Source organism: Salvelinus fontinalis, chromosome 22, assembly GCF_029448725.1.
Source record: "Salvelinus fontinalis isolate EN_2023a chromosome 22, ASM2944872v1, whole genome shotgun sequence".
NCBI lineage: Eukaryota > Metazoa > Chordata > Actinopteri > Salmoniformes > Salmonidae > Salvelinus > Salvelinus fontinalis.
The window spans coordinates 33,983,599-34,009,398 of NC_074686.1; the positions used below are offsets into that span (position 1 = coordinate 33,983,599).

Sequence of the window (25,800 nt, forward strand, 5' to 3'; positions counted from 1 at the left end):
ACAGGTAGCCTAGTGGTTAGAGGCAGGTAGCCTAGTGGTTAGAGGCAGGTAGCCTAGTGGTTAGAGGCAGGTAGCCTAGTGGTTAGAGGCAGGTAGCCTAGTGGTTAGAGGCAGGTAGCCTAGTGGTTAGCGCGTTGGGCTAGTAACCCGAAAGGTTGCTAGTTTGAATCCCCGAGCTGACAAGGTAAAAATCTGTCGTTCTGCCCCTGAACAAGGCAGTTAACCCACTGTTCCTAGGCCGTCATTGTAAATAAGAATTTGTTCTTAACTGACTTGCCTGGTTGAATAAAGGTAAAATCTAAACATAATAAAATAGATGGGGATTACAATGCCTTAAAGGGTGAATCTGGGATTCTAAAACAACAAAGCATTCACCCTGCCACTTATCTTTGAAAATCAGTAATGTAAAAGAAGAAAAATTATATGTAAGGAGCCCAGATTGCACCTTTAAAAATGTAATAATTGTAGAGCACACAAGAGCAGGATCATCTATCTATGGCTAATTTCTTAACATTATGTCTATCAATGTTATCTATCAATGTCTATCAATATTATCTTTCAATGTCTATCAATGTTATCTATCAATGTCTATCAATGTTATCTATCAATGTCTATCAATATTATCTTTCAATGTCTATCAATGTTATCTTTCAATGTCTATCAATGTTACCTATCAATGTCTATCAATGTTATCTATCAATGTCTATCAATATTATTGTCACGCCCTGGCCTTAGTATTCTTTGTTTTCTTTATTATTTTAGTTAGGTCAGGGTGTGACATGGGGAATGTTTGTGTGTTGTCGGTTTTGGGTGGTTATATGGTAAAGGGGGTGTTGGGTGTAGTGTATGGGTTTGTGTTGAGTGAATGTGTCTATGTCTGTGTCTATGTCAGAGTGTTTAGTGTCAGCACTTCTGTTTGTAGCTTCACGGTCGTCTGTTTTGTTGTTTTTTTGTTTCGTTTTGTCCTTCTAATAAAAAGAGGATGTACTTTCCACGCGCTGCGCCTTGGTCCTCATTCTCTCCTAAAGACGATCGTGACAATTATCTTTCAATGTCTATCAATATTATCTTTCAATGTCTATCAATATTATCTTTCAATGTCTATCAATATTATCTTTCAATGTCTATTAATGTTATCTTTCAATGTCTATCAATGTTATCTATCAATGTCTATCAATGTTATCTTTCAATGTCTATCAATATTATCTTTCAATGTCTATTAATGTTATCTTTCAATGTCTATCAATGCTATTTTTCTCCTACGATTTCATCACAACAGGGTCAAAAGAAAACAGTGATAATTAAGAAATGTCAGGAAAATAGTTCCTAGGTCTCTCCTATGATGGATGAGGCATATGGCACAAGATAAACAGAGGGAGAGACAGATTTTCTCCTTGATGGGTCAACCAACTGTCATTACGGTTCCATCACAGCCTAAACATGTTGGCTTCAGTGGATACAGAGGGCCATTCAGGACTGTTCTCCCCTGTTTGCATCCCAAATGGCACCCTATTCCCTATGTAGCGCACTACTTACGGTCCCAGGTCAAATGTAGTGCACTATATACGACATAATGTACCATTTGGAGCGCAACCCTTCTCTGTATAAGCTTCAATGTTGGGATGCCAACTTCCTGCTTCCACCATCCATCACATTGGAAAGTGGTTAGAAAACGACAGGCGTCACCACATGAAATTTGAGGTCATTTCGGCGAACTCCATCGAGTCCCTTCACCACCGGAGCAGTTTTGTCTGCTATGTTTAGAGACGTTGCCTCTTATTTCGACAGAGTCCAGTGAAGTGTGAAACCCAAGGGGGTTTGAGCCTTAGCACCACACTTAGTCAGGCTGCCAATGAGCACACACACACACACACACACACACACACACACACACACACACACACACACACACACACACACACACACACACACACCTCACCTGTTCCACATTCCCATCCAGTCTCTGTCCTGTCACACGTTTCACTGTGCAATCATTTTATAATTATCAGACAGACTTCAGAAACGGTGTAAAACATGAACAAACCCATGCAGGAAGGCTCCCTACGGTTCCAGTTCTGATCACACGGCCTGGTTTGTTGATGACTTGATTTGGAGTGAGTGGGAGTCCTTCTGCAATTCACTTGATGTTCTAGTTATTCCAGAGTACTTCTAGGAAGCCCTATATACTGCAGTATTTACAGGAAGTCCTGCAACTTGGTTGCGTGCCGCAGATGGGCCATTGTGATGATGCTAACTGGGTGTACATGTCAGAACACTTATTCAGTCCATAGGTTGGTACAGTATGTTAATACACCACAGTCTTTATTTTGCCTGTATACTTACTCTGTGGATAATATTGATGTAAATGAAAGATAAGTAGCATCGGAGAACTGTGTTTAATTCTTTGGGGCTTTCTCAGTTTCGTCATATTTGTATAAATGCATAAATACAGCATTCTCTGTGAATACATTTAAATGGTTGTACATGCTCTCTTGACGTTCTGGGACACTAATGCGGATTTAATAACATGCAATATGGCACAGCTCACAAAACACACACAAACATACAAACTAACATGCAGCGCTGACATGCAAACATGCCCGAAGAGAACAGTGAGGACTACAAAAATGCCGGAAGAGGACAGCGAGGACTACAAACATGCCCGAAGAGGACAGAGAGGATTACAAACATGCCCGAAGTGGACAGCGAGGACTACAAACATGCCCGAAGAGAACAGTGAGGACTACAAACATGCCCGAAGAGAACAGTGAGGACTACAAACATGCCCGAAGAGAACAGTGAGGATTACAAACATGCCCGAAGAGGACAGTGAGGACTACACAAATCCTGGTGGAGTTTTTTTTACAATTTCATACAAAATTGCTAGGCCAATTGTGCGCCGCCCTATGGGACTTCTGGTCACGGCCAGTTGTGACACAGCCTGGTATCAAACCCGGGTCTGTATTGACGCCTCAAGCACTGCGCTGCAGTGCCTTAAACCGCAGCGCCACTCGGGAGGCCCCACATTTGACTATTTAAATATATTTTGAATATGCAAAGATCCATCTTCCTGACATAAGACAACTTGATCTATGAATCATAACTACGTTACACAGATGACTAGAAGTCAACTATGTCGTCTTTCGCCACTCTGCACAGTATTAGTTCATCAAGTCGACAAAAACAAATCTGTCCATTTTGTGAAGAGCCTTTGTTCAGTGTAGATGGACAATCAGTAACATAGAACACGTGGACAACGTTCATCGTATGGACGACAATGTAAAGCACACAGACTCAGCTAATTGTGTTCAGATAAATAAAAGGCTTCATAAAGGAGAAATATAAACATTCGTTAATGCATTCATTAATCGTAAAATGTATATATTTTAGCTAACGTTGAAATGCTCTTGAGCATGCCGAGTTCGTCACGACAGTTAACCATTCCCCATGTCTTGTCAGTCAAATCAGGAGTGTCATTGACTAGATATGTGTCGTTATCTAAGTCTTAAAAAACCTGCACACGTCAATGATATGCACTTTATTCCAGAGGATTCCACCAATTTCAGATGCTTCCCAGGTCAGTTTTTTTTTTAAATCTTCCCATTGTCTGGGGAGTTTGCGCCCCAATTCGATAATAAGGGAAATTGCATCGACTACCCACTTTATATTACATAGGCTACACCTTGGAACAGGCTTTAAGTGATATCGACTCACACACGTGCACAAAAGGGCCCGAGTTTACAGTCTATTATTCACCAGAACGCTATGAACAGTCATTTATCATTAGTCTTTCTGTCCACACAAACAGCTAATATAATGTGACTCCAGCATTTCTGCTGTTCTCTGTCGCCTCTGACACACACACGACTTGATAGCATCACAGCTGAGCTCTGGGTTTGTTGTGAGGTCAGTAACGTTAACGTAGTGATATACCGTGCTAAAATACAGCTTGCATTATACTGGGACACAGACGGCGCAACCTAGGATGCTGCTGAGAATGGTACCTATTGTTTTATACAGTCCTCATAACACAGAGAATGTCCTCGCAACACAGACAATGTCATCATAACTCAGTTGACACAAAAACAATAATGGATATTCACAAAGAGTTATACAAAATCAAAGCTTGCTGTGATTGGTTGTGCACATCTCTCTTAATTCAGCCTAAGGGTCCGCAAATAAAAAATTAGGAACAGTTGCTTCACCTGGCTAGTCCGGCATAGTGCCCTGCTAAACCAATTAGAATGTGTGTTATTGCTTGTGGAATATCTTCTTGACAGCATGAAGCCAATCATTTGGATTTTGGATTGAGGTGTAACTCCAGGATTGCACACCAACTCAGTGGTCTTGTGGTTCATGCCTACCCGGAGATTAGGAGGCTGTGGGTTTGATCCTCGGTCGAGTCATCCCAAAGACTCAAACATTTTTACCAAATTCCTCTCTTCTTGGCACTCAGCATTAACGAGATGGATTAGGGGTAAGGCCCTGCGATAGACTAGCATCCTGTCCAGGGGGTGTACTTGTACATCAAGCTGCCTCACGCTACAGAAACAAAAGATAGACAAGCATCCTGTCCAGGGTGTGTACTTGTACATCAAGCTGCCTCACGCTACAGAAACAGGAGATAGACAAGTGTCCTGTCCAGAGGGTGTACTTGTACATCAACCTGCCTCATGTAACTGGCTCGAACAAGGCTATCTTTACCCTCCAGGGTTGCACAGTGCACATTTGCCATAATATACATTTTCATTCAGCACAAGGTCTTTGGTTATTGATTCAAGGCATGACGGGTGGGTTGGGGGACTTATCATGCATTCAACATCAGCAGGTTACAATGTCCAAACAAAGCAATTACAAAATGACTGAAAACATGAAACACATCAACAAACAAACACTTACAAGCACGCACAGGAAAACAGAAATCACAGATTTACCAGAACAGAGTAACAAAGGTAGACTCACAGATAGAAAACTTGTTGTTGTTGTCTTTGCCTGGGAATAATTTTACTCCTCTAGATTTAAAGTCTACGGACCTTTTCACTAGTTAAAGGGAAAACAAAAACATGAAATCAGGTGAAACAGGTGAAACAGGTGAAACAGGTTCCAAATAAACCGATCAGCATTGAAAACCAAGAAACCCATCCTCCAAGCTAATGGAGAAGAGCACAAATCATAGCAGCAGCAGGTAACAATAGTCAAAGTATCTTAGCAACAGAAAAAAAGAAAGAATGTGAAGAGATCAAATAGGCAAGAGCAAAAAGAAGAGGAGAAGAAAGATATTATTATTATATAAGTAGCGTACAGGGCTTCTGTTCATTTGTCAACCTTGAAATGATTGGGGGGTTTTGCAGGACAGCAGACCAGAATGTAGAACAGCCGATATGGATCAGCCTTTAGCCACAATCCCCAGAGGAGTCTTCAGGGGCGGCTGTCAAGGTTTTTTTTCAGCAACAGAATGGCCAATTTGTTATGCCGCAGAACGGAACGCTGGGACATGACAGTGCAGGCGTTAGCTCTCTCTCTCTCTCACACACACACACACACACACACACACACACACACACACACACACACACACACACACACACACACACACACACACACACACACACACACACACACACACACACACACACACACACACACACACACACACACACACACACACACACAGAAACAAACACACGTACGCACACACACACATCCTGAGCAATAGGAGGATTTTCAGGTGTTGTGCTAACCTCAGATGTTCAGCACTATTTCATCTACATTTAGCCCCAATATCTTAGTTGAACAGAAGCCCTGTGAAGATTGATAAGCTTAATAATAATAATAATAGGAATAATAATAATACTGTGATCACATTCAACATGTGTGTAAAAACATCAATCATGATAAATGTTTTATTTTCTGTTTTCCAAAAAGAAACCTGAAAAAAAAAACATCTGTTGTCAGAACATATTTAATGCTTTTGTTCAGAAAGTGATCATAGATTCACTGTCAGATATAAAATGGGATAATGAAGGATTATATTGGGGTTTGGAAAAAAAGCAAGTGGCATTGTGTGAGACTGTGGAGTTGCTCTCTCTCTCTCTCTCTCTCTCTCTCTCTCTCTCTCTCTCTCTCTCTCCTCCTCTCTCTCTCTCTCTCTCTCTCTCTCTCTCTCTCTCTCTCTCTCTCTCTCTCTCTCTCTCTCTCTCTCTCTCTCTCTCTCTCTCTCTCTCTCTCTCTCTCTCTCTCTCTCTCTCTCTCTCTCTTCTAATGTGTGTATTTGAGGGCAACCCTCACAGCCTTACAAAGAGCACATTTAACACAGAAGGGTTCACTCACACATTGACATTGGATTCACTGATTCAGTCTTTCCTTAAAAACATATGACAATATGCAAAAAGGGCTTCGTCATTGTTAACACGTTGCTCAAAATATGAAGGTTGGGTTGAAACTCATAAGGCTATGTTAGGGTTAGACCTTCAGTTCAGGATTAACTGAATGACAGAGAATGAGAGGTGGACAGTTTTTTGACAACTCCCAGTTATCCTTCACGATATTGACATACAGTGGAGGTGGATAAGGTAGAACATGTTTGCCCACTCTTACACTTAGAAAGATTCCTGTAAACCATAGTATAAAAATCAACATCTCCAACTTTCAGACATCAAAGGTTGTGTAGTTAGGATGATGAGCAGACCAACTCATTATGAAAGAGCGTAGTTAGGATCATGAGCAGACCAACTCATTATGAAAGAGCGTAGTTAGGATGATGAGCAGACCAACTCATTATGAAAGAGCGTAGTTAGGATGATGAGCAGACCAACTCATTATGAAAGAGCGTTGTTAGGATGATGAGCAGACCAACTCATTATGAAAGAGCCTAGTTAGGATGATGAGCAGACCAACTCATTATGAAAGAGCGTAGTTAGGATGATGAGCAGACCAACTCATTATGAAAGAGCGTAGTTAGGATGATGAGCAGACCAACTCATTATGAAAGAGCGTAGTTAGGATGATGAGCAGACCAACTCATTATGAAAGAGCGTTGTTAGGATGATGAGCAGACCAACTCATTATGAAAGAGCGTAGTTAGGATGATGAGCAGACCAACTCATTATGAAAGAGCGTAGTTAGGATCATGAGCAGACCAACTCATTATGAAAGAGCGTAGTTAGGATGATGAGCAGACCAACTCATTATGAAAGAGCGTAGTTAGGATGATGAGCAGACCAACTCATTATGAAAGAGCGTAGTTAGGATGATGAGTAGACCAACTCATTATGAAAGAGCGTTGTTAGGATGATGAGCAGACCAACTCATTATGAAAGAGCGTAGTTAGGATGATGAGCAGACCAACTCATTATGAAAGAGCGTTGTTAGGATGTTGAGCAGACCAACTCATTATGAAAGAGCGTAGTTAGGATGATGAGTAGACCAACTCATTATGAAAGAGCGTAGTTAGGATGATGAGCAGACCAACTCATGATGAAAGAGCGTAGTTAGGATGATGAGCAGACCAACTCATTATGAAAGAGCGTAGTCAGGATGATGAGCAGACCAACTCATTATGAAAGAGCGTAGTCAGGATGATGAGCAGACTAACTCATTATGAAAGAGCGTAGTTAGGATGATGAGCAGACTAACTCATTATGAAAGTGCGTAGTCAGGATGATGAGCAGACCAACTCATTATGAAAGAGCGTAGTTAGGATGATGAGCAGACCAACTCATTGTGAAAGAGCCTAGAAAGTAATATTACCACCAAATATTTTCTTGATTGTCTGTTTTGAAACGTTTAAAGTAAAAAAGTGATTAAGGCATGCCATACTGTTTTTGGAATGTTGTGCATTTTAGAAATTACAGGTCGACAAATCTGCTCTGTGAGTAAACCTCTAAAATCCTATTTATGATACTAAGACACCAAATTCTGTACAGTATGCTGCAAAGCTTCTGCAGACCTGTGGTTTCCAGTTACTACTTGCTCCAATGTTACATTTCCACTTGAAACTCTTCAAAAGTTCAAAGTCCTCAAAAAGTACCTAATGTCAGGGACAGTGTGTTCAGCCGAGATGAACAGTAGATCACTCAAGCTGATATGATTGAATATTCATGTGGACATTACCTCTTCCATATTCATTAAGAGTGGACATTACCTCTTCCACATCCATTAAGAGTGGACAATACCTCTTCCATATTCATTAAGAGTGGACAATACCTCTTCCATATTCATTAAGAGTGGACAGTACCTCTCCGGTATTCATTAAGAGTGGACAGTACCTCTTTCATATTCATTAAGAGTGGATGGTACCTCTTCCACATCCATTAAGAGTGGATGGTACCTCTTCAATATTCATTAAGAGTGGACAGTACCTCTTCCACATTCATTAAGAGTGGACAGTACCTCTTCCATTTTCATTAAGAGTGGACAGTACCTCTTCCACATTCATTAAGAGTGGACAGTACCTCTTCCACATTCATTAAGAGTGGACAGTACCTCTTCCACATTCATTAAGAGTGGACAGTACCTCTTCCACATTCATTAAGAGTGGACAGTACCTCTTCCACATTCATTAAGAGTGGACAGTACCTCTTCCACATTCATTAAGAGTGGACAGTACCTCTTCCATTTTCATTAAGAGTGGACAGTACCTCTTCCACATTCATTAAGAGTGGACAGTACCTCTTCCACATTCATTAAGAGTGGACAGTACCTCTTCCACATTCATTAAGAGTGGACAGTACCTCTTCCACATTCATTAAGAGTGGACAGTACCTCTTCCACATTCATTAAGAGTGGACAGTACCTCTTCCACATTCATTAAGAGTGGACAGTACCTCTTCCACATTCATTAAGAGTGGACAGTACCTCTTCCATTTTCATTAAGAGTGGACAGTACCTCTTCCACATTCATTAAGAGTGGACAGTACCTCTTCCATACACATTAAGAGGGGATGGTACCTCTTCCGTATTCATTAAGAGTGGACAGTACCTCTTCCATTTTCATTAAGAGTGGACAGTACCTCTTCCACATTCATTAAGAGTGGACAGTACCTCTTCCATACACATTAAGAGGGGATGGTACCTCTTCCGTATTCATTAAGAGTGGATGGTACCTCTTCCACATTCATTAAGAGTGGACAGTACCTCTTCCACATTCATTAAGAGTGGACAGTACCTCTTCCATACACATTAAGAGGGGATGGTACCTCTTCCACATCCATTAAGAGTGGATGGTACCTCTTCCACATTCATTAAGAGTGGACAGTACCTCTTCCACATTCATTAAGAGTGGACAGTACCTCTTCCACATTCATTAAGAGTGGACAGTACCTCTTCCACATTCATTAAGAGTGGACAGTACCTCTTCCACATTCATTAAGAGTGGACAGTACCTCTTCCACATTCATTAAGAGGGGATGGTACCTCTTCCACATCCATTAAGAGTGGATGGTACCTCTTCCACATTCATTAAGAGGGGATGGTACCTCTTCCGTATTCATTAAAAGTGGATGGTCCCTCTTCCATACTCAGGAAGAGTGGACAGTACCTCTTTCATATTCATTAAGAGTGGACAGTACCTCTTCCATTTTCATTAAGAGTGGACAGTACCTCTTCCATTTTCATTAAGAGTGGACAGTACCTATTCCATTTTCATTAAGAGTGGACAGTACCTATTCCATTTTCATTAAGAGTGGACAGTACCTATTCCATACTCAGGAAGAGTGGACAGTACCTCTTTCATATTCATTAAGAGTGGACAGTACCTCTTTCATATTCATTAAGAGTGGACAGTACCTATTCCATACTCAGGAAGAGTGGACAGTACCTCTTTCATATTCATTAAGAGTGGACAGTACCTCTTTCATATTCATTAAGAGTGGACAGTACCTCTTCCATTTTCATTAAGAGTGGACAGTACCTATTCCATACTCAGGAAGAGTGGACAGTACCTCTTTCATATTCATTAAGAGTGGACAGTACCTCTTCCATTTTCATTAAGAGTGGACAGTACCTCTTCCATTTTCATTAAGAGTGGACAGTACCTATTCCATTTTCATTAAGAGTGGACAGTACCTATTCCATACTCATTGAGTGGACAGTACCTCTTCCATTTTCATTAAGAGTGGACAGTACCTATTCCATTTTCATTAAGAGTGGACAGTACCTATTCCATACTCATTGAGTGGACAGTACCTCTTCCATTTTCATTAAGAGTGGACAGTACCTATTCCATACTCATTGAGTGGACAGTACCTATTCCATTTTCATTAAGAGTGGGTGGTACCTCTTCCATTTTCATTAAGAGTGGACAGTACCTATTCCATTTTCATTAAGAGTGGGTGGTACCTCTTCCATATTCATTAAGAGTGGACAGTACCTCTTCCACATTCATTAAGAGTGGACAGTACCTCTTCCATTTTCATTAAGAGTGGACAGTACCTATTCCATACTCATTGAGTGGACAGTACCTCTTTCATATTCATTAAGAGTGGACAGTACCTCTTCCATTTTCATTAAGAGTGGGTGGTACCTCTTCCATATTCATTAAGAGTGGACAGTACCTATTCCATTTTCATTAAGAGTGGACAGTACCTCTTCCATATTCATTAAGAGTGGACAGTACCTCTTCTGTATTCATTAAGAGTGGACAGTACCTCTTCCATTTTCATTAAGAGTGGACAGTACCTCTTCCATTTTCATTAAGAGTGGACAGTACCTCTTCCATTTTCATTAAGAGTGGGTGGTACCTCTTCCATTTTCATTAAGAGTGGACAGTACCTCTTCCATTTTCATTAAGAGTGGACAGTACCTATTCCATACTCATTGAGTGGACAGTACCTCTTCCACATTCATTAAGAGTGGGTGGTACCTCTTCCATTTTCATTAAGAGTGGACAGTACCTCTTCCACATTCATTAAGAGTGGACAGTACCTCTTCCATACACATTAAGAGGGGATGGTACCTCTTCCGTATTCATTAAGAGTGGACAGTACCTCTTCCATTTTCATTAAGAGTGGACAGTACCTCTTCCACATTCATTAAGAGTGGACAGTACCTCTTCCATACACATTAAGAGGGGATGGTACCTCTTCCGTATTCATTAAGAGTGGATGGTACCTCTTCCACATTCATTAAGAGTGGACAGTACCTCTTCCACATTCATTAAGAGTGGACAGTACCTCTTCCATACACATTAAGAGGGGATGGTACCTCTTCCACATCCATTAAGAGTGGATGGTACCTCTTCCACATTCATTAAGAGTGGACAGTACCTCTTCCATACACATTAAGAGGGGATGGTACCTCTTCCATACACATTAAGAGGGGGTGGTACCTCTTCCGTATTCATTAAAAGTGGATGGTCCCTCTTCCATATTCAGGAAGAGTGGACAGTACCTCTTCCATTTTCATTAAGAGTGGACAGTACCTCTTCCATTTTCATTAAGAGTGGACAGTACCTATTCCATTTTCATTAAGAGTGGACAGTACCTATTCCATACTCAGGAAGAGTGGACAGTACCTCTTTCATATTCATTAAGAGTGGACAGTACCTCTTTCATATTCATTAAGAGTGGACAGTACCTATTCCATACTCAGGAAGAGTGGACAGTACCTCTTTCATATTCATTAAGAGTGGACAGTACCTCTTTCATATTCATTAAGAGTGGACAGTACCTCTTCCATTTTCATTAAGAGTGGACAGTACCTATTCCATACTCAGGAAGAGTGGACAGTACCTCTTTCATATTCATTAAGAGTGGACAGTACCTCTTCCATTTTCATTAAGAGTGGACAGTACCTCTTCCATTTTCATTAAGAGTGGACAGTACCTATTCCATTTTCATTAAGAGTGGACAGTACCTATTCCATACTCATTGAGTGGACAGTACCTCTTCCATTTTCATTAAGAGTGGACAGTACCTCTTCCATTTTCATTAAGAGTGGACAGTACCTCTTCCATTTTCATTAAGAGTGGACAGTACCTATTCCATACTCATTGAGTGGACAGTACCTCTTCCATTTTCATTAAGAGTGGACAGTACCTCTTCCATTTTCATTAAGAGTGGACAGTACCTCTTCCATTTTCATTAAGAGTGGACAGTACCTCTTCCATTTTCATTAAGAGTGGACAGTACCTCTTCCATTTTCATTAAGAGTGGACAGTACCTCTTCCATTTTCATTAAGAGTGGACAGTACCTCTTCCATTTTCATTAAGAGTGGACAGTACCTCTTCCACATTCATTAAGAGTGGACAGTACCTCTTCCACATTCATTAAGAGTGGACAGTACCTCTTCCATTTTCATTAAGAGTGGACAGTACCTCTTCCATTTTCATTAAGAGTGGGTGGTACCTCTTCCATTTTCATTAAGAGTGGACAGTACCTCTTCCATTTTCATTAAGAGTGGACAGTACCTCTTCCATTTTCATTAAGAGTGGACAGTACCTCTTCCATTTTCATTAAGAGTGGACAGTACCTCTTCCATTTTCATTAAGAGTGGACAGTACCTCTTCCATTTTCATTAAGAGTGGACAGTACCTCTTCCATTTTCATTAAGAGTGGGTGGTACCTCTTCCATTTTCATTAAGAGTGGACAGTACCTATTCCATACTCATTGAGTGGACAGTACCTCTTCCATTTTCATTAAGAGTGGGTGGTACCTCTTCCATTTTCATTAAGAGTGGACAGTACCTCTTCCATTTTCATTAAGAGTGGGTGGTACCTCTTCCATTTTCATTAAGAGTGGACAGTACCTATTCCATACTCATTAAGAGTGGACAGTACCTCTTCCATATTCATTAAGAGTGGACAGTACCTATTCCATACTCATTGAGTGGACAGTACCTCTTCCACATTCATTAAGAGTGGGTGGTACCTCTTCCGTATTCACTTAAGAGTGGACAGTACCTATTCCATATTCATTAAGAGTGGACAGTACCTCTTTCATATTCATTAAGAGTGGACAGTACCTCTTCCGTATTCACTTAAGAGTGGACAGTACCTCTTCCGTATTCACTTAAGAGTGGACAGTACCTCCTCCATATTCAGGAAGTGGACAGTACAAGCAGTGCCCAACATTAATAATAGTGCAGACTTCCTCAATTATAGTTAATCTGTGAGGGATCTGCATCTTAATTAACGGTTGCACTGCGAAGGTCACTGATGAGCACCGCTTGAGCAGTATCACTTACGATGCCTTAATGGGTCCTTTCTTGGGATCTGCTTAAATCAGGCAACGAGTTTCTTTGTGTGGAAATGTAAACTATATTAGAGAGCCAAGGCATTCTCAGGCTCTATGAGGGACACCTTTAGTCTGACCTTTAGTCTGACCTCTTATTAACCCAACATGAATGTTTCATTACTCTCATTTCATGATCCTCAGGTCAGCTTTCTGTCATGAATATATAAAGGCTAAAATTGCACATTGGGTCCTTCCCATGCGCTGCCAGAAGAAGCTCCATTGACCGACACGCCCAGGTTGCCTATTAATTGATACTTGCCGCTCAGTCGTGACATTTCATCATTCAGACTGATTAAAAAAAGGATTGGGGACGCTGTTGGAGATCTGCTACATATGAGGAGGAAGGCAACCATCTCAACATGCCAACACTGTCATTCTAATTTAGGTAATCAAAATGTAAGGTGGCATCACGACAATGGGTACCTACCAAATCATAGAACAGGGATCATCAACTAGACAAAACAAAATGTATTTTATATTTGAGATTCTTCAAAGTAGCCAACCTTTGCCTTGATGACAGCTTTGCACACTCGTGGCATTCTCTCAACCAGCTGCATGAGGTAGTCATCTCGAATGCATTTCAATTAACAGGTGTGCCTTGTTAAAAGTTAATTTGTGGAATTTCTTTCCTTCTTAATACGTTTGAGCCAATCAGTTGTGTTGTGACAAGGTAGGGGTCGTATACCTGCCTTCAAAATAAATGTCCCACAAGCGGTGGGAGTTAAATCATTACACAAAGGCTAGTATTCATTGGGCTTTTAATTTGAATAACACATACTGTATGTTTCTCATTACTTTTCTATTGCAAATTCTTTATGTGATCTAGCATGATTCCCCTGGCCTTAGTCAATCAGGTCAAGGGTCGCATATGGTCCTCGGCCCGGCTTTTGCCCAGGCCTGGTCTAGAGTGTGTATTGTATAGACGACTATACAATACACACTTGTAGGTTTGGAATTGAAGTACCCTTTGCTTTGCCTCAAGGCCTAACACAGCCCTTACACCAGCGTTAACCTACCTACCTCCCTCTCGCTGCCCTAGTTCATACACAGTTGAAGTCGGAAGTTTACATACACTTAGGTTGGAGTCATTAAAACTCGTTTTTCAACCACTCCACAAACTTCTTGTGAAAAAACTATAGTTTTGGCAAGTCGGTTAGGACATCTACTTTGTGCATGACACAACAATTTTTCCAACAATTGTTTACAGACAGATTATTTCACTTATAATTCACTGTATCACAATTCCAGTGGGTCAGAGGTTTACAGACATTAAGTTGACTGTACCTTTAAACAGCTTGGAAAATTCCAGAAAATTATGTCATGGCTTTAGAAGCTTCTGATAAGCTAAATGACATAATTTGAGTCAATTGGAGGTGTACCTGTGGATGTATTTCAAGGCCTACCTTCAAACTCAGTGCCTCTTTGCTTGACATCATCCTTGGGAGCAATTTCCAAATGCCTGAAGGTACCACGTTCATCTGTACAAACAATAGTACGCAAGTATAAACACCATGGGACCACGCAGCCGTCATACCGCCCAGGAAGGAGACGCGTTCTGTCTCCTAGAGATGAACATACTTTGGTGAGAAAAGCGCAAATCAATCCCAGAACAACAGCAAAGGACCTTGGGAAGATGCTGGAGGAAACAGGTACAAAAGAATCAATATCGACAGAAAAACGAGTCCTATATCGACATAACCTGAAAGGCCGCTCAGCAAGGAAGAAGCTACTGCTCCAAAACCTCCATAAAAAAGCCAGACTACAGTTTGCAACTGCACATGGGGACAAAGATCGTACTTTTTGGAGAAATGTCCTCTGATCTGATGAAACAAAAATGGAACTGTTTGGCCGTTATGACCATTGTTATGTTTGGAGGAAAAAGGGGGAGGCTTGCAAGTCGAAGAACACCATCCCAACCGTGAAGCATGGGGGTGGCAGCATCATGTTGTGGGGGTGCTTTGCTGCAGGAGGGACTGGTGCACTTCACAAAATAGATGGCATCCTGAGGTAGGAAAGTTATGTGGATATATTGAAGCAATATCTCATGACATCAGTCAGGAAGTTACAGCTTGGTCGCAAATGAGTCTTCCAAATGGACAATGACCCCAAGCATACTTCCAAAGTTGTGGCAACATGGCTTATGGACAACAAAGTCAAGGTATCGGAGTGGCCATCACAAAGCCCTGACCTCAATCCTATAGAAAATTTGTGGGCAGAACTGAAAAAGCATGTGCAAGCAAGGAGGCCTACAAACCTGACTCAGTTACACCAACTCTGTCAGGAGAAATGTGCCACAATTCACCCAACTTATTGTGGGAAGCTTGTGGAAGGCTTCCCGAAACGTTTGACCCAAGTTAAACAATTTAAAGGTAATGCTACTAAATACTAATTGAGTGTATGTAAACTTCTGACCCACTGGGAATGTGATGAAAGGAACAAAAGCTGAGATAAATCATTCTCTCTACTATTATTCTGACATTTCACATTCTTAAAATATAGTGGTGATCCTAACTGACCTAAGACAGGGAATTTTTACTAGGATTAAATGTCAGGAATTGTGAAAAACTGAGTTTAAATGTATTTGGCTAAGGTGTACGTAAACTTCCTACTTCAACTGTATCTGTCAACACAGTCATACACATGATGTTTAATCTTTAAATATGATTCTGGGCCGCGATGGCAAAAATATATTCTAATGTATCCCTCCATGGAATTGCCTAAGCCTGCTCTGGACACTGGACACACATTCCACCATGTCTAACTGGCTAGCTTTTAGAAAACCGTTCACTGTAAAATGGTTCAAGACAAAGGACTTAGAGTAAACTACAACATGTATGGTAGAATTATCTGCCCGTACGTTTGAGGAGAAAATGCTAGCACTTGGAGCATGGTGTTGAGTGGACAAAGCAAGGAAAAGTTGAAATGGGTTCCCTATAACAACTTAAAGAAGCTCTGATCATTCTCTCATAGCCTATAGCTTATGGGTATAGTGATGTACTTTAATGGCGGCTGATATGGGCGCTATAAAACCTTTTACAGGAAAACTTTTGTTCAGATTTATTACTTCCAAAATTGGTCCAAAATTCTGTTTATTTATGTTCTGCAAGTTCTGCTAACTTCAGCAATCTAGCAATTTCCCCAAGCACACTATAACTCAAATGTCAAAACTAAATTGTGACCTGACAATATATCACTAATTAAGATGTAATTCTGTATGACATAGCTACAATGTGTTTGGCTCAAGTGCTGGTCAGCGGTTTTAATTGGTAAAGTGCATGGGGTTGAAATGAAAAGCTAGGTTCCATCTATCATTCATTTATGTCATAGTAGATCAATCAAAACAATCTTGCATTCTCTGCTAAGCATCTGAGATGGGCACTCTAACATATCTAGAAAGAGATAGTTCTGGAGAATATCTAATGCCTATCAGGGTGACACTTTTCCTAAATGTATTGTCCGGGAAGGCAAGGAAGCGGATATGAAACATGGGAGCAAATTCGGACCTGATTGAAGACTGAATCATACAGAGTCCAAAGAGTCCAACTCTAGGGTGAATTCTGGGATGAAATACTACCTTTGAGCCCCATCTGAAGTCCCATTAGTCGGCAGTGAGGCTCTTAGCTACATTTGGGTTCGTATTTCCTACCATTGCTTCTTTTTCTTACAGACAGTGATCCGCACCATAATGACTGAACACACAAGGTCAGGATCGTTTTAACTGAACGGTCTCGGCCATGAAAGGCCAAATGTAACACATATCCATCACCTCTTAAAGTGGAACTGACAGCATTTGAACTGCTTTGCAGATATGAAATAAACAGACAGTTATAATATCCGTCAAAATATTATAACTCCCAGTTTATGCTACAAAACCAACTTTATAAGAGTAAAAACAAAAAGGTTATATTTGACTCACCAAACACATATGGAATGATGTAGTAACCAAAAAAGTGTTAGACAAAGTAGCCACCCTTTGCCTTGATGACAGCTTTGCACACTCTTGGCATTCTCTCAACCAGCTTCACCTAGAATGCTTTTACAACAGTCTTGAAGGAGTTCCCACAAATGCTAAGCACTTGTTAGCTGTTTTTCTTTCACTCTGCGGTCCAACTCATCCCAAACCATCTCAATTGGGTTGAGGTTGGGTGATTGTGGAGGCCAGGTGACCGTGATGCAGCACTCCATCACTCTCCTTCTTTGTCAAATAGCCCTTCATCATAGCGCTTGATGGTTTTTGCGACTGCACTTGAAGAAACTTTCAAAGCACTTGAAATTTTCTGCATTGACTGACCATGTCTTAAAGTAATGACTGACTGTCGTTTCTCTTTACTTATTTGAGCTGTTCTTGCCATAATATGGACGTGGTCTTTTAGCAAATTGGGCTATCTTCTGTAAACCACCCCTACCACAACTGATTGGCTCAAACGCATTAAGAAAGAAAAACATTCCACAAATGAACTTTTAACAAGGCACACCTGTTAATTGAAATGCATTCCAGGTGACTACCTCATGAAGCTGGTTGAGAGAATGCCAAGAGTGTGCAAAGCTGTCATCAAGGCAAAGGGTGGCTACTTTGATGAATCATGTTATTTCATAGTTTTGATGTCTTCACTATTATTCTACAATGTAGAAAATAGTAAAAATAAGGAAAAACCCTTGAATGAGTAGGACGAGTAGGCTACAATTACCCATCGTTTATTAGTGCAATTTTGATGGTCAACTAGCTGAAAAGTTTGAGAGGGTTTATATAATATTCCTTATTTAGATTTTAACTCATCTCGCTCTGGCTAGCATTAATTAATGTTGTTGTTGTTGATGTGTATAACTGAGGAAGAGAGAGCCTACCTTTTCATGGTTGATTGATCAATAGGACTGTAAAGTTCGTAAATGTAAGAGGACTCCTGTGGTGTTGACATATCTGCAGAAATCCATTCAGGTGTACTTTGTGGCTTTTGGCAAACGCGTTCTAATGATCTAATGTCGTGCTGTTGCTACTGCCTGTAAACACACAGTCCAGTTCAAAGTGAATGACGGAAGGCCTGTCTGGCAAATGGCTTGTTTGTATAAAGGCCTTCTATAGCTCTGATTGGCTATAGCGCACCAGTCTGTGTAGACCTTGGTCTTGTACGAGACAGATGTTTTTATTCAATTTTATGTACTGCATTGTCTATTAATTGTCCAGAAGCTCGGCCGCTTTCCCACTCTATATTGCTATAGAGCTTTCACAAATGCCTTAGTATTACGTCATTCTCAAACATTCTATGAATTTATGAAAACGTGACAATGACCATATCTAAATGCTCGCTTGACAGAAAATGTTTTTAAAAGTGTTAGATTTTTCCTGGGGGTGTATACGAACAGATTTTAATAAGATTTCGTGTTGGTAAAATGCTGTCAGTTCCCCTTCCATCAGCCAATGTCCATTCCAGGGCACACCTGAGGGTGACCTTGTTCCTCAAAGACACATTTTATGAGTGTAATGAGTTCAGATGAAGAGAGCCATGCAAAAGAATGACAATTTAGAAAGAGGTGCTGCCAACTGCTGGGATTCTATAGCACGGAGTCAACTGCTAGGAAAATATATCAATGCTCATCTAGGCTCTCATTTCTAAAACATTTGATGTTTGCTATGTTTTTGAAGTAATTGGAATAATTGTAAATATATATACAGTGTGGCAAAAAAGTATTTAGTCAGCCACCAATTGTGCAAGTTCTCCCACTTAAAAAGATGAGAGAGGCCTGTAATTTTCATCATAGGTACACTTCAACTATGACAGACAAAATGAGGAAGAAAAATCCAGAAAATCACATTGTAGGATTTTTAATGAATTTATTTGCAAATTATGGTGGAAACCAATTCCACAAATGTACTTTTAACAAGGGACACATGTTAATTTAAATGCATTCCAGGTGACTACCTCAGGAAGCTGGTTGAGAGAATGCCAAGAGAGTGCAAAGCTGTCATCAAGCCAAAGGGTGGCTACTTTGATGAATCTCAAATTTAAAATACATTTTAATTTGTTTAACTTTTTTGTTTACTACATGATTCTATTTGTGTTATTTCATAATTCTGATGTCTTCACTATTATTCTACAATGTATATAGTAAAAAGTAAGAAAATAAAAACCCTGGAATGAGTAGGTGTGTCCAAACTTTTATTTGGTACTGTACATCTGTGCACTTGTGGGAATTCTCCTGAGTCACCCTGTTAAGAGAGCATTTCAATACCAATTAGCATGCCTTTGGCTCCTTGATTTGGAACCGTACCAGATGCGGTGCAAAAGTGATTGCATACTAAATGACAGATTTTATGGTATAATTCGTTTTTATAATTAAATCGTGGCAACTAGCCCGCTGGTCTTACTCAGTGCTCGGTCACCACAGACAGGACAAATAACTACCATGAATACTATAGCTAGCTCTTAGAGTAACATAAACATGTCTGTCCTGAACAGCTTATGCATAACATACACTTCCATATATTCATGGAAATGGCCTGCCACTCCAAATCACTGAAAAAAGCACATGATAGAGGTTGAGGGATGTTGATAGATTTGTTTTAGCTGCTTTGTGGCAGAGCAGTTTAGCATGAATTTTGCCTTTAATGGTAGCCTATGTACTGTGTTCCCTGGATATAACTCTCACACAATTTGTTTGGAAACAACTTTATTATTGATTTGATTATTTGATGACTTTGAGATTGAATGCAGCTCTGATTGTTAAGAGAAGATGATTTCAAACCTAAATTGGCAGCATTAAATCAATCAATGATGAAAAAGGCAATGATCTCCAAGCCTCTGGCTGTCTAAATTGAGACACTGGACCAGGTTCAAAAAACCCAAAATGGACGCCTGGAATACTGGGGACCTATTAAGTGGCCTGATGCTGTAGAAGCAAACACGCTAATAGTAATGGCATTATGATATAGGCGAACGGTTGAAGGATCCAATCTGACAGAAACATAGTGAAGACTTGCCAAATTAATTACTCCCCTGAGGCCAATGGTAAATTCAAATTTACATTACTCTGCACTGGCCTGTAGTCTACTGATAGAGGAACAGAGGTTGCCTTATCAAAGATGGCATTAGCTCCAGGGGAAGAGATTGTCTGTGACACCAGTCTTCTGGTCATGAATTAACATGAAGTCCTATTTCTGACTACACTGCTTAGAGGAGTGGGGAAATGGTCTGACCAGTGGCAGAGTGCGCTGTGATTCAGTATGCTATAAGAGGGGCATTTGGAACATTTTAATTCTAGGGAACACAGGAGAGAAAGAACCCTGCGGGATCATTGATTGGATTAATTGTTGACGGTTAATTTATAAAAATCCTGAAGTTGCTTGAAAAGGACCATTTGGTTTCCAACTCAGATGTGCAGATTATTTGGTCAAATTGAATTATATCGGGTCCTGTATACAGTTCCTGTGTATATATGGGCTGCATACTACATACTGTAGATATCCACAGCTAAACTCATCTACATTTACTCTATCTGGTAGTTACAGCACCTTCGGAAAGTATTCACACCCCTTGACTTATTCCACATTTTGTTGTGTTACAGCCTGAATTCAAATTGATTAAATTGTTTGTTTTTAATCTCACCCATCTACACACAATACCCTATAATGACAAAGTGAACAAATATTTTTTAGAAATGTTTGCAAATGAAAATTAAATACAGAAATATCTCATTCGCCTGAGTCAATACATGTCAGAATCACCTTTGGTAGCGATTACAGATGTGAGTCTGTCTACGTAAGTCTCTTAGAGCTTTGCATTTCTGGATTGTACAATATTTACACATTATTCTTTAAAAAATTATTCAAGTTGGTTGTTGATCATTGCTATACATTTTCAAGTCTTGCCAAAGATGTTCAAACCGATTTCAAAACTGTAACTATGCCACTCAGGAACATTCAATGCCATCTTGGTAAGCAACTCCAGTGTATATTTGGCCTTGTGTTTTAGGTTATTGTCCTGTTGAAAGGTACATTTGTCTCCTAGTGTCTGTTGGAAAGCAGACTGAACCAGGTTTTCCTCTTAGATTTTGCCTGTGCTTTGCTCTAATGCATTTATTTGTATGCTTTTTACCCTTGCTGATGACAAGCATAACCCATAACATGATGCAGCCACCACCATGCTTGAAAATATGAAGAATGGTACTCAGTGATGTGTTGTGTTGAATTTGCCCCAAACATAATGCTTCGCATTCAGGACATTAAGTTAATTTATTTGCCACATTTTCAGTTTTACTTTAGTGCCTTGTTTCCTTGTTGCAAACAGTATGCATGCTTTGAATATTTATTATTACGTACAGGCTTCTTTGTTTTCACTCTGTAATTTAAGTTAGTATTGTGGAGTAACTACAATGCTGTTGATCCATCCACAGTTTTTTCCTATCACAGCCATTCAACTGTTTTAAGTCACCATTGGCCTCCCTAAGCAGTTTCCTTCCTCTCCGGCAACTGAGTTAGGAAGGTCAGCTGTATCTTTGTAGTGACTGGGTGTTTTGATACACCATCCAAAGTGTAATTAACAACTTCACCTTGCTCAAAGGAATATTCTATGTCTGCTTTAAAAAAATAATAGCTACCATTCTTTGCGAGGCATTGGAAAATCTCCCTGGTCTTTGTGGTTGAATCTGTGTTTGAAATTCACTGCTCGACCGAGGGACATACAGATAATTGTATGTGTGGGGTACAAAGATGAGGTAGTTATTCAAAAATCATGTTAAACACTATTATTGCACACAAAGTGAGGCCATGCAATTTATTATGTGAGTTGTTAAGCACATTTTTGCTCCTGAACTTGTTAAGGCTTGCCATAACAAAGGGGTTGAATACTTGTTGACTAAATTAACTTGAAATTGAAAAGCATAATTCCACTTTGACATTATTGGGTATTGTATGTAGGCAAGTGACAAAAATGTCAATGTTAAACTTTCTAAATTCAGGCTGTAACACGACAACATGTGGAAAAAGTGAAGGGGTGTGACAACTTTCTGAAGGCACTGTAATGCTATACGTGAATTTCTTTCTAATAGTGCTGAACAGCAGCAAGGCGGCACACATACAAATACAAATATTGTCTGGGTTCAAATTCCACCTGAAACTTTGATTAAGGTGAGACGTGGTCTCTTCCATTCCATTGCTTATCAGAGGAGGCCTTGAAAAGAGGCCCAGCAGCATTGCCAATAACAGCTTCAATTCGACCGCCACCGACTTCCTATGAGAGATGAGCTGCATTGAGAGGGAGCGCAACAGCTGGCTAATGTCAATAACTGGTTCAATCAGAGATGAGAACGTGCTTTTTCTGATGGGATTTCTTTCAGACAGATCCGTTGGGTAAATTGGATTTTGGGGTGGTTTTGGTGTCCTGAGGTGCTTTGCAGCTGCTGCTTTAAAGCTGGGCTGCTTGTGGCTCACCAGGTGGTTTAAAGCTGGGCTGCTTGTTGCTCACCAGGTGGTTTAAAGCTGGGCTGCTTGTTGCTCACCAGGTGGTGTGAAGCTGGGCTGCTTGTTGCTCACCAGGTGGTTTGAAGCTGGGCTGCTTGTTGCTCACCAGGTGGTGTGAAGCTGGGCTGCTTGTTGCTCACCAGGGGGATTGAAGCTGGGCTGCTTGTGCTCACCAGGTGGTTTAAAGCTGGGCTGCTTGTTGCTCACCAGGTGGTTTAAAGCTGGGCTGCTTGTTGCTCACCAGGTGGTTTAAAGCTGGGCTGCTTGTTGCTCACCAGGTGGTGTGAAGCTGGGCTGCTTGTTGCTCACCATGTGGTTTGAAGCTGGGCTGCTTGTTGCTCACCAGGTGGTGTGAAGCTGGGCTGCTTGTGCTCACCAGGTGGTTTAAAGCTGGGCTGCTTGTTGCTCACCAGGTGGTTTAAAGCTGGGCTGCTTGTGGCTCACCAGGTGGTTTAAAGCTGGGCTGCTTGTTGCTCACCAGGTGGTTTAAAGCTGGGCTGCTTGTGGCTCACCAGGTGGTTTGAAGGTTTAACCCCTGCTTCTTCACATTCTATTAAAGCTACAGTCTGTGGTCTGAGATCCTTGAAGAATATTATGTAAACACTCACACCGTATGTGTTAACAGGTGCATCGAGTGAAAAAGTCAAATTCCAGCAGATCCTTGAAGAATATAACTTAAATAAATGTCTCATGAGTTAAGAGTCATAAAACAAACATGTACGTTTTTATTTGTTTATTAAATCACAGAATCTAGCTTTTAAGCATCTGATAAGCTAATAAGCAAACTTAGCACCTCGTCGTAGCTTATAAAGTGGTTCCGGGAGCTATTTTTAATCCAAACTAATTTACCAAGATGTAATAGTAGGCAAACATATTTCATATGTTATATGTTATCCAGGTCCTTCAATAGGATAACATTTATTGAGTGTGGGGGACATTTTTTAAGATTTGGTTTATGGTAAATTTGTGTCAGAATAACGCCACAAACACAACACAGAGCAATGCACATGTGAGTATATGATTCTGAATGATCTGTTATACAGTAGCTTCGTTTCATTTAATGAGCAGCTTTGGAATAAGATTGGGAAAAAAGAGACGGCTATTTCAAAAAGAGGAGAAAAGGTGATTTGTTGTTAATCTATTGGTTAGTTTGGTAGAGGCAAAAAAACACTTGTTCAATTGAATGCTGTACTGTGCCTACAGTAGTTGGCACTGCTACAGAGAGAGGGTTCTAATTAAAAGTAAAAACCGAAAGCTCTAATTGCCCACCCAAATCAGGTCCTCGGGATTTACGGTTTCCATGAGAAAATAAATAGGTATCTTGTAGTTGTAATCATGACAGTTGAAAGGCAGAATGATAGAACGACTACGTCAGTCTGAAACAAAGAAAATGACATGAAGAGAAAACAGCGAATCTAAGACAGCCCTATCATGACAATAAGTAGAAAAAGTAATTAAGGAGGAGGACAGAGTGAAGAGATGTAGGATTCATCCCCCTTCCAGGGCAGTATGTGTTGATTCTCTCAGGGCTTTAAAAGGATTACACTCTTATTTAACTTTTTATTTTTTCAGGTGGTCATGAAACTCCTTCCTAAGCGTCTTTGCATTGATTGAAACAGAGACTTACCTTGATAATGGGCGCTAAAGCCCCGGTATCGATGGTTACTGTCAGTTACAAAGTGTAGCCTCAGCCAGTTCTTGTTGCTGACAATAGGAGACGGGACATTCATCCCAGATAACCTGAGTGAAACAAGAGGACAAAATCATTAGGTTTTTTACATCCACACTCAAAGTCAGCATGCTACAACACCGGTGTCTTTTAGTGTCTCAGCCAATCAAAAAAGATAACCCTTTTTGTTGTTGTTTTTGAAACAAGGTTGGGACACAGTACATAGTTAATAAAAATAAAATGATTTTTAAAAAATGGCATCTTGTAGACCTAAATAAAAATGGTAGAATTTCAAAGTCAGGTTGCTTATTATACATCAATGACAATAGGACATACAAGTGTACATATTTATAGGCTAATGTTGAATGGAGAAATTCTGATAGTAGAACAGGATGTCCATTCCTCTGGTCAGAACACTACAAAAGAGGAGGATCCTTAACTGTTTTAGCCACACCCCCTTGGTCAGAGCCTAACGCTTCGATCACACCGACAGCGTCATTGCATTTTTGGTACACCAGAATGACATTCATTTCCAATGAAACCCTGTGATTACCTTGCAGCATTGCGTTGCAGAGGCAGTTGCAGTGCGTTCTGTGTGGTGCATACTTAGGATTCATCAAACGTATGCGTCTAACTATATGGGTAGACGTCTTGACAGAAATGGTAGCAGAAGGTGAATGTTGAACTTTTGTTGCATATATATCCAGATGATGCTGCGTACTATTTTGCCCAATGACGTTGTCGGTGTATTGGAAGCATTACACTCTGGTGTGTAGACATACGGAGTGTATACAAAGCATAAACACGGTGTATGAAGACCCGTATATGTTAGTCACAAAGTGAAGGCTACCGCGTGCAGGTCATAAACAAAGCACATAAGGAGCTTAAGTATTAGTCACAGAGGATTAGCTACAGTATATGCACCTGTTCAGAACGTCACACCGGTATAGGCTTAATATGCTTACAGAGTAGACGGCTTGGCCCTCGTCCTCGCACGGCTTGGCGCATGCCACCACAACACACAAAGGAGCTGGCCAGAGGAAACGTCTATGAGAGGAGAAGCCTGCCTCCGAAGGGACTGGGCTCTCTTCCCTCTTCCTCTCCCTTCCTCCTCTTCCTCCCCCCCCTCTTTCCCCTCTGCCTCACACCAACCTTTATTGATGACTGGTGGGATATGTCATTAAAAGGACACGGTCACATGGATCACAGCTTAGTGGCTTCTCCAAGCTGGAGCTGTGCCATATCATTCATGTTATCACGCAAAAAGTCTCTTCCATTACCCACACTGTGGTAGCGTCCCAAATGGTCACCTATTCCCTGTATAGTGCACTACTTTTGACCAGAGCCCCATGTGTCCTGGTCAAAAGTAGTGCACTATGTAGGGAATAGGGTGCCATTTGGGTCACACACTGGGACAGAGGCAGAGACAGCAGAACAGAACAC

At 40.6% G+C, this 25,800-nt stretch overlaps 1 protein-coding gene across 5 annotated transcripts in view; it reads right to left on the minus strand.

The window, feature by feature from the left end:
* LOC129820230 (CUB and sushi domain-containing protein 3-like) overlaps positions 1 to 25,800 on the minus strand; it is an 805,004-nt gene that overhangs the window by 416,398 nt on the left and 362,806 nt on the right. For 3 of the 5 annotated variants that reach the window (XM_055877256.1, XM_055877254.1, XM_055877253.1), the window contains exons 6-7: positions 24,316 to 24,428; positions 4,963 to 5,040 (exon numbers count right to left, since the gene is read on the minus strand). In XM_055877256.1, coding sequence (XP_055733231.1) covers positions 4,963 to 5,040; positions 24,316 to 24,428 — 191 coding nt within the window. The remainder of the gene's footprint in view (positions 1 to 4,962; positions 5,041 to 24,315; positions 24,429 to 25,800) is intronic. The other 2 variants (XM_055877257.1, XM_055877255.1) reach the window with 1 other exon arrangement.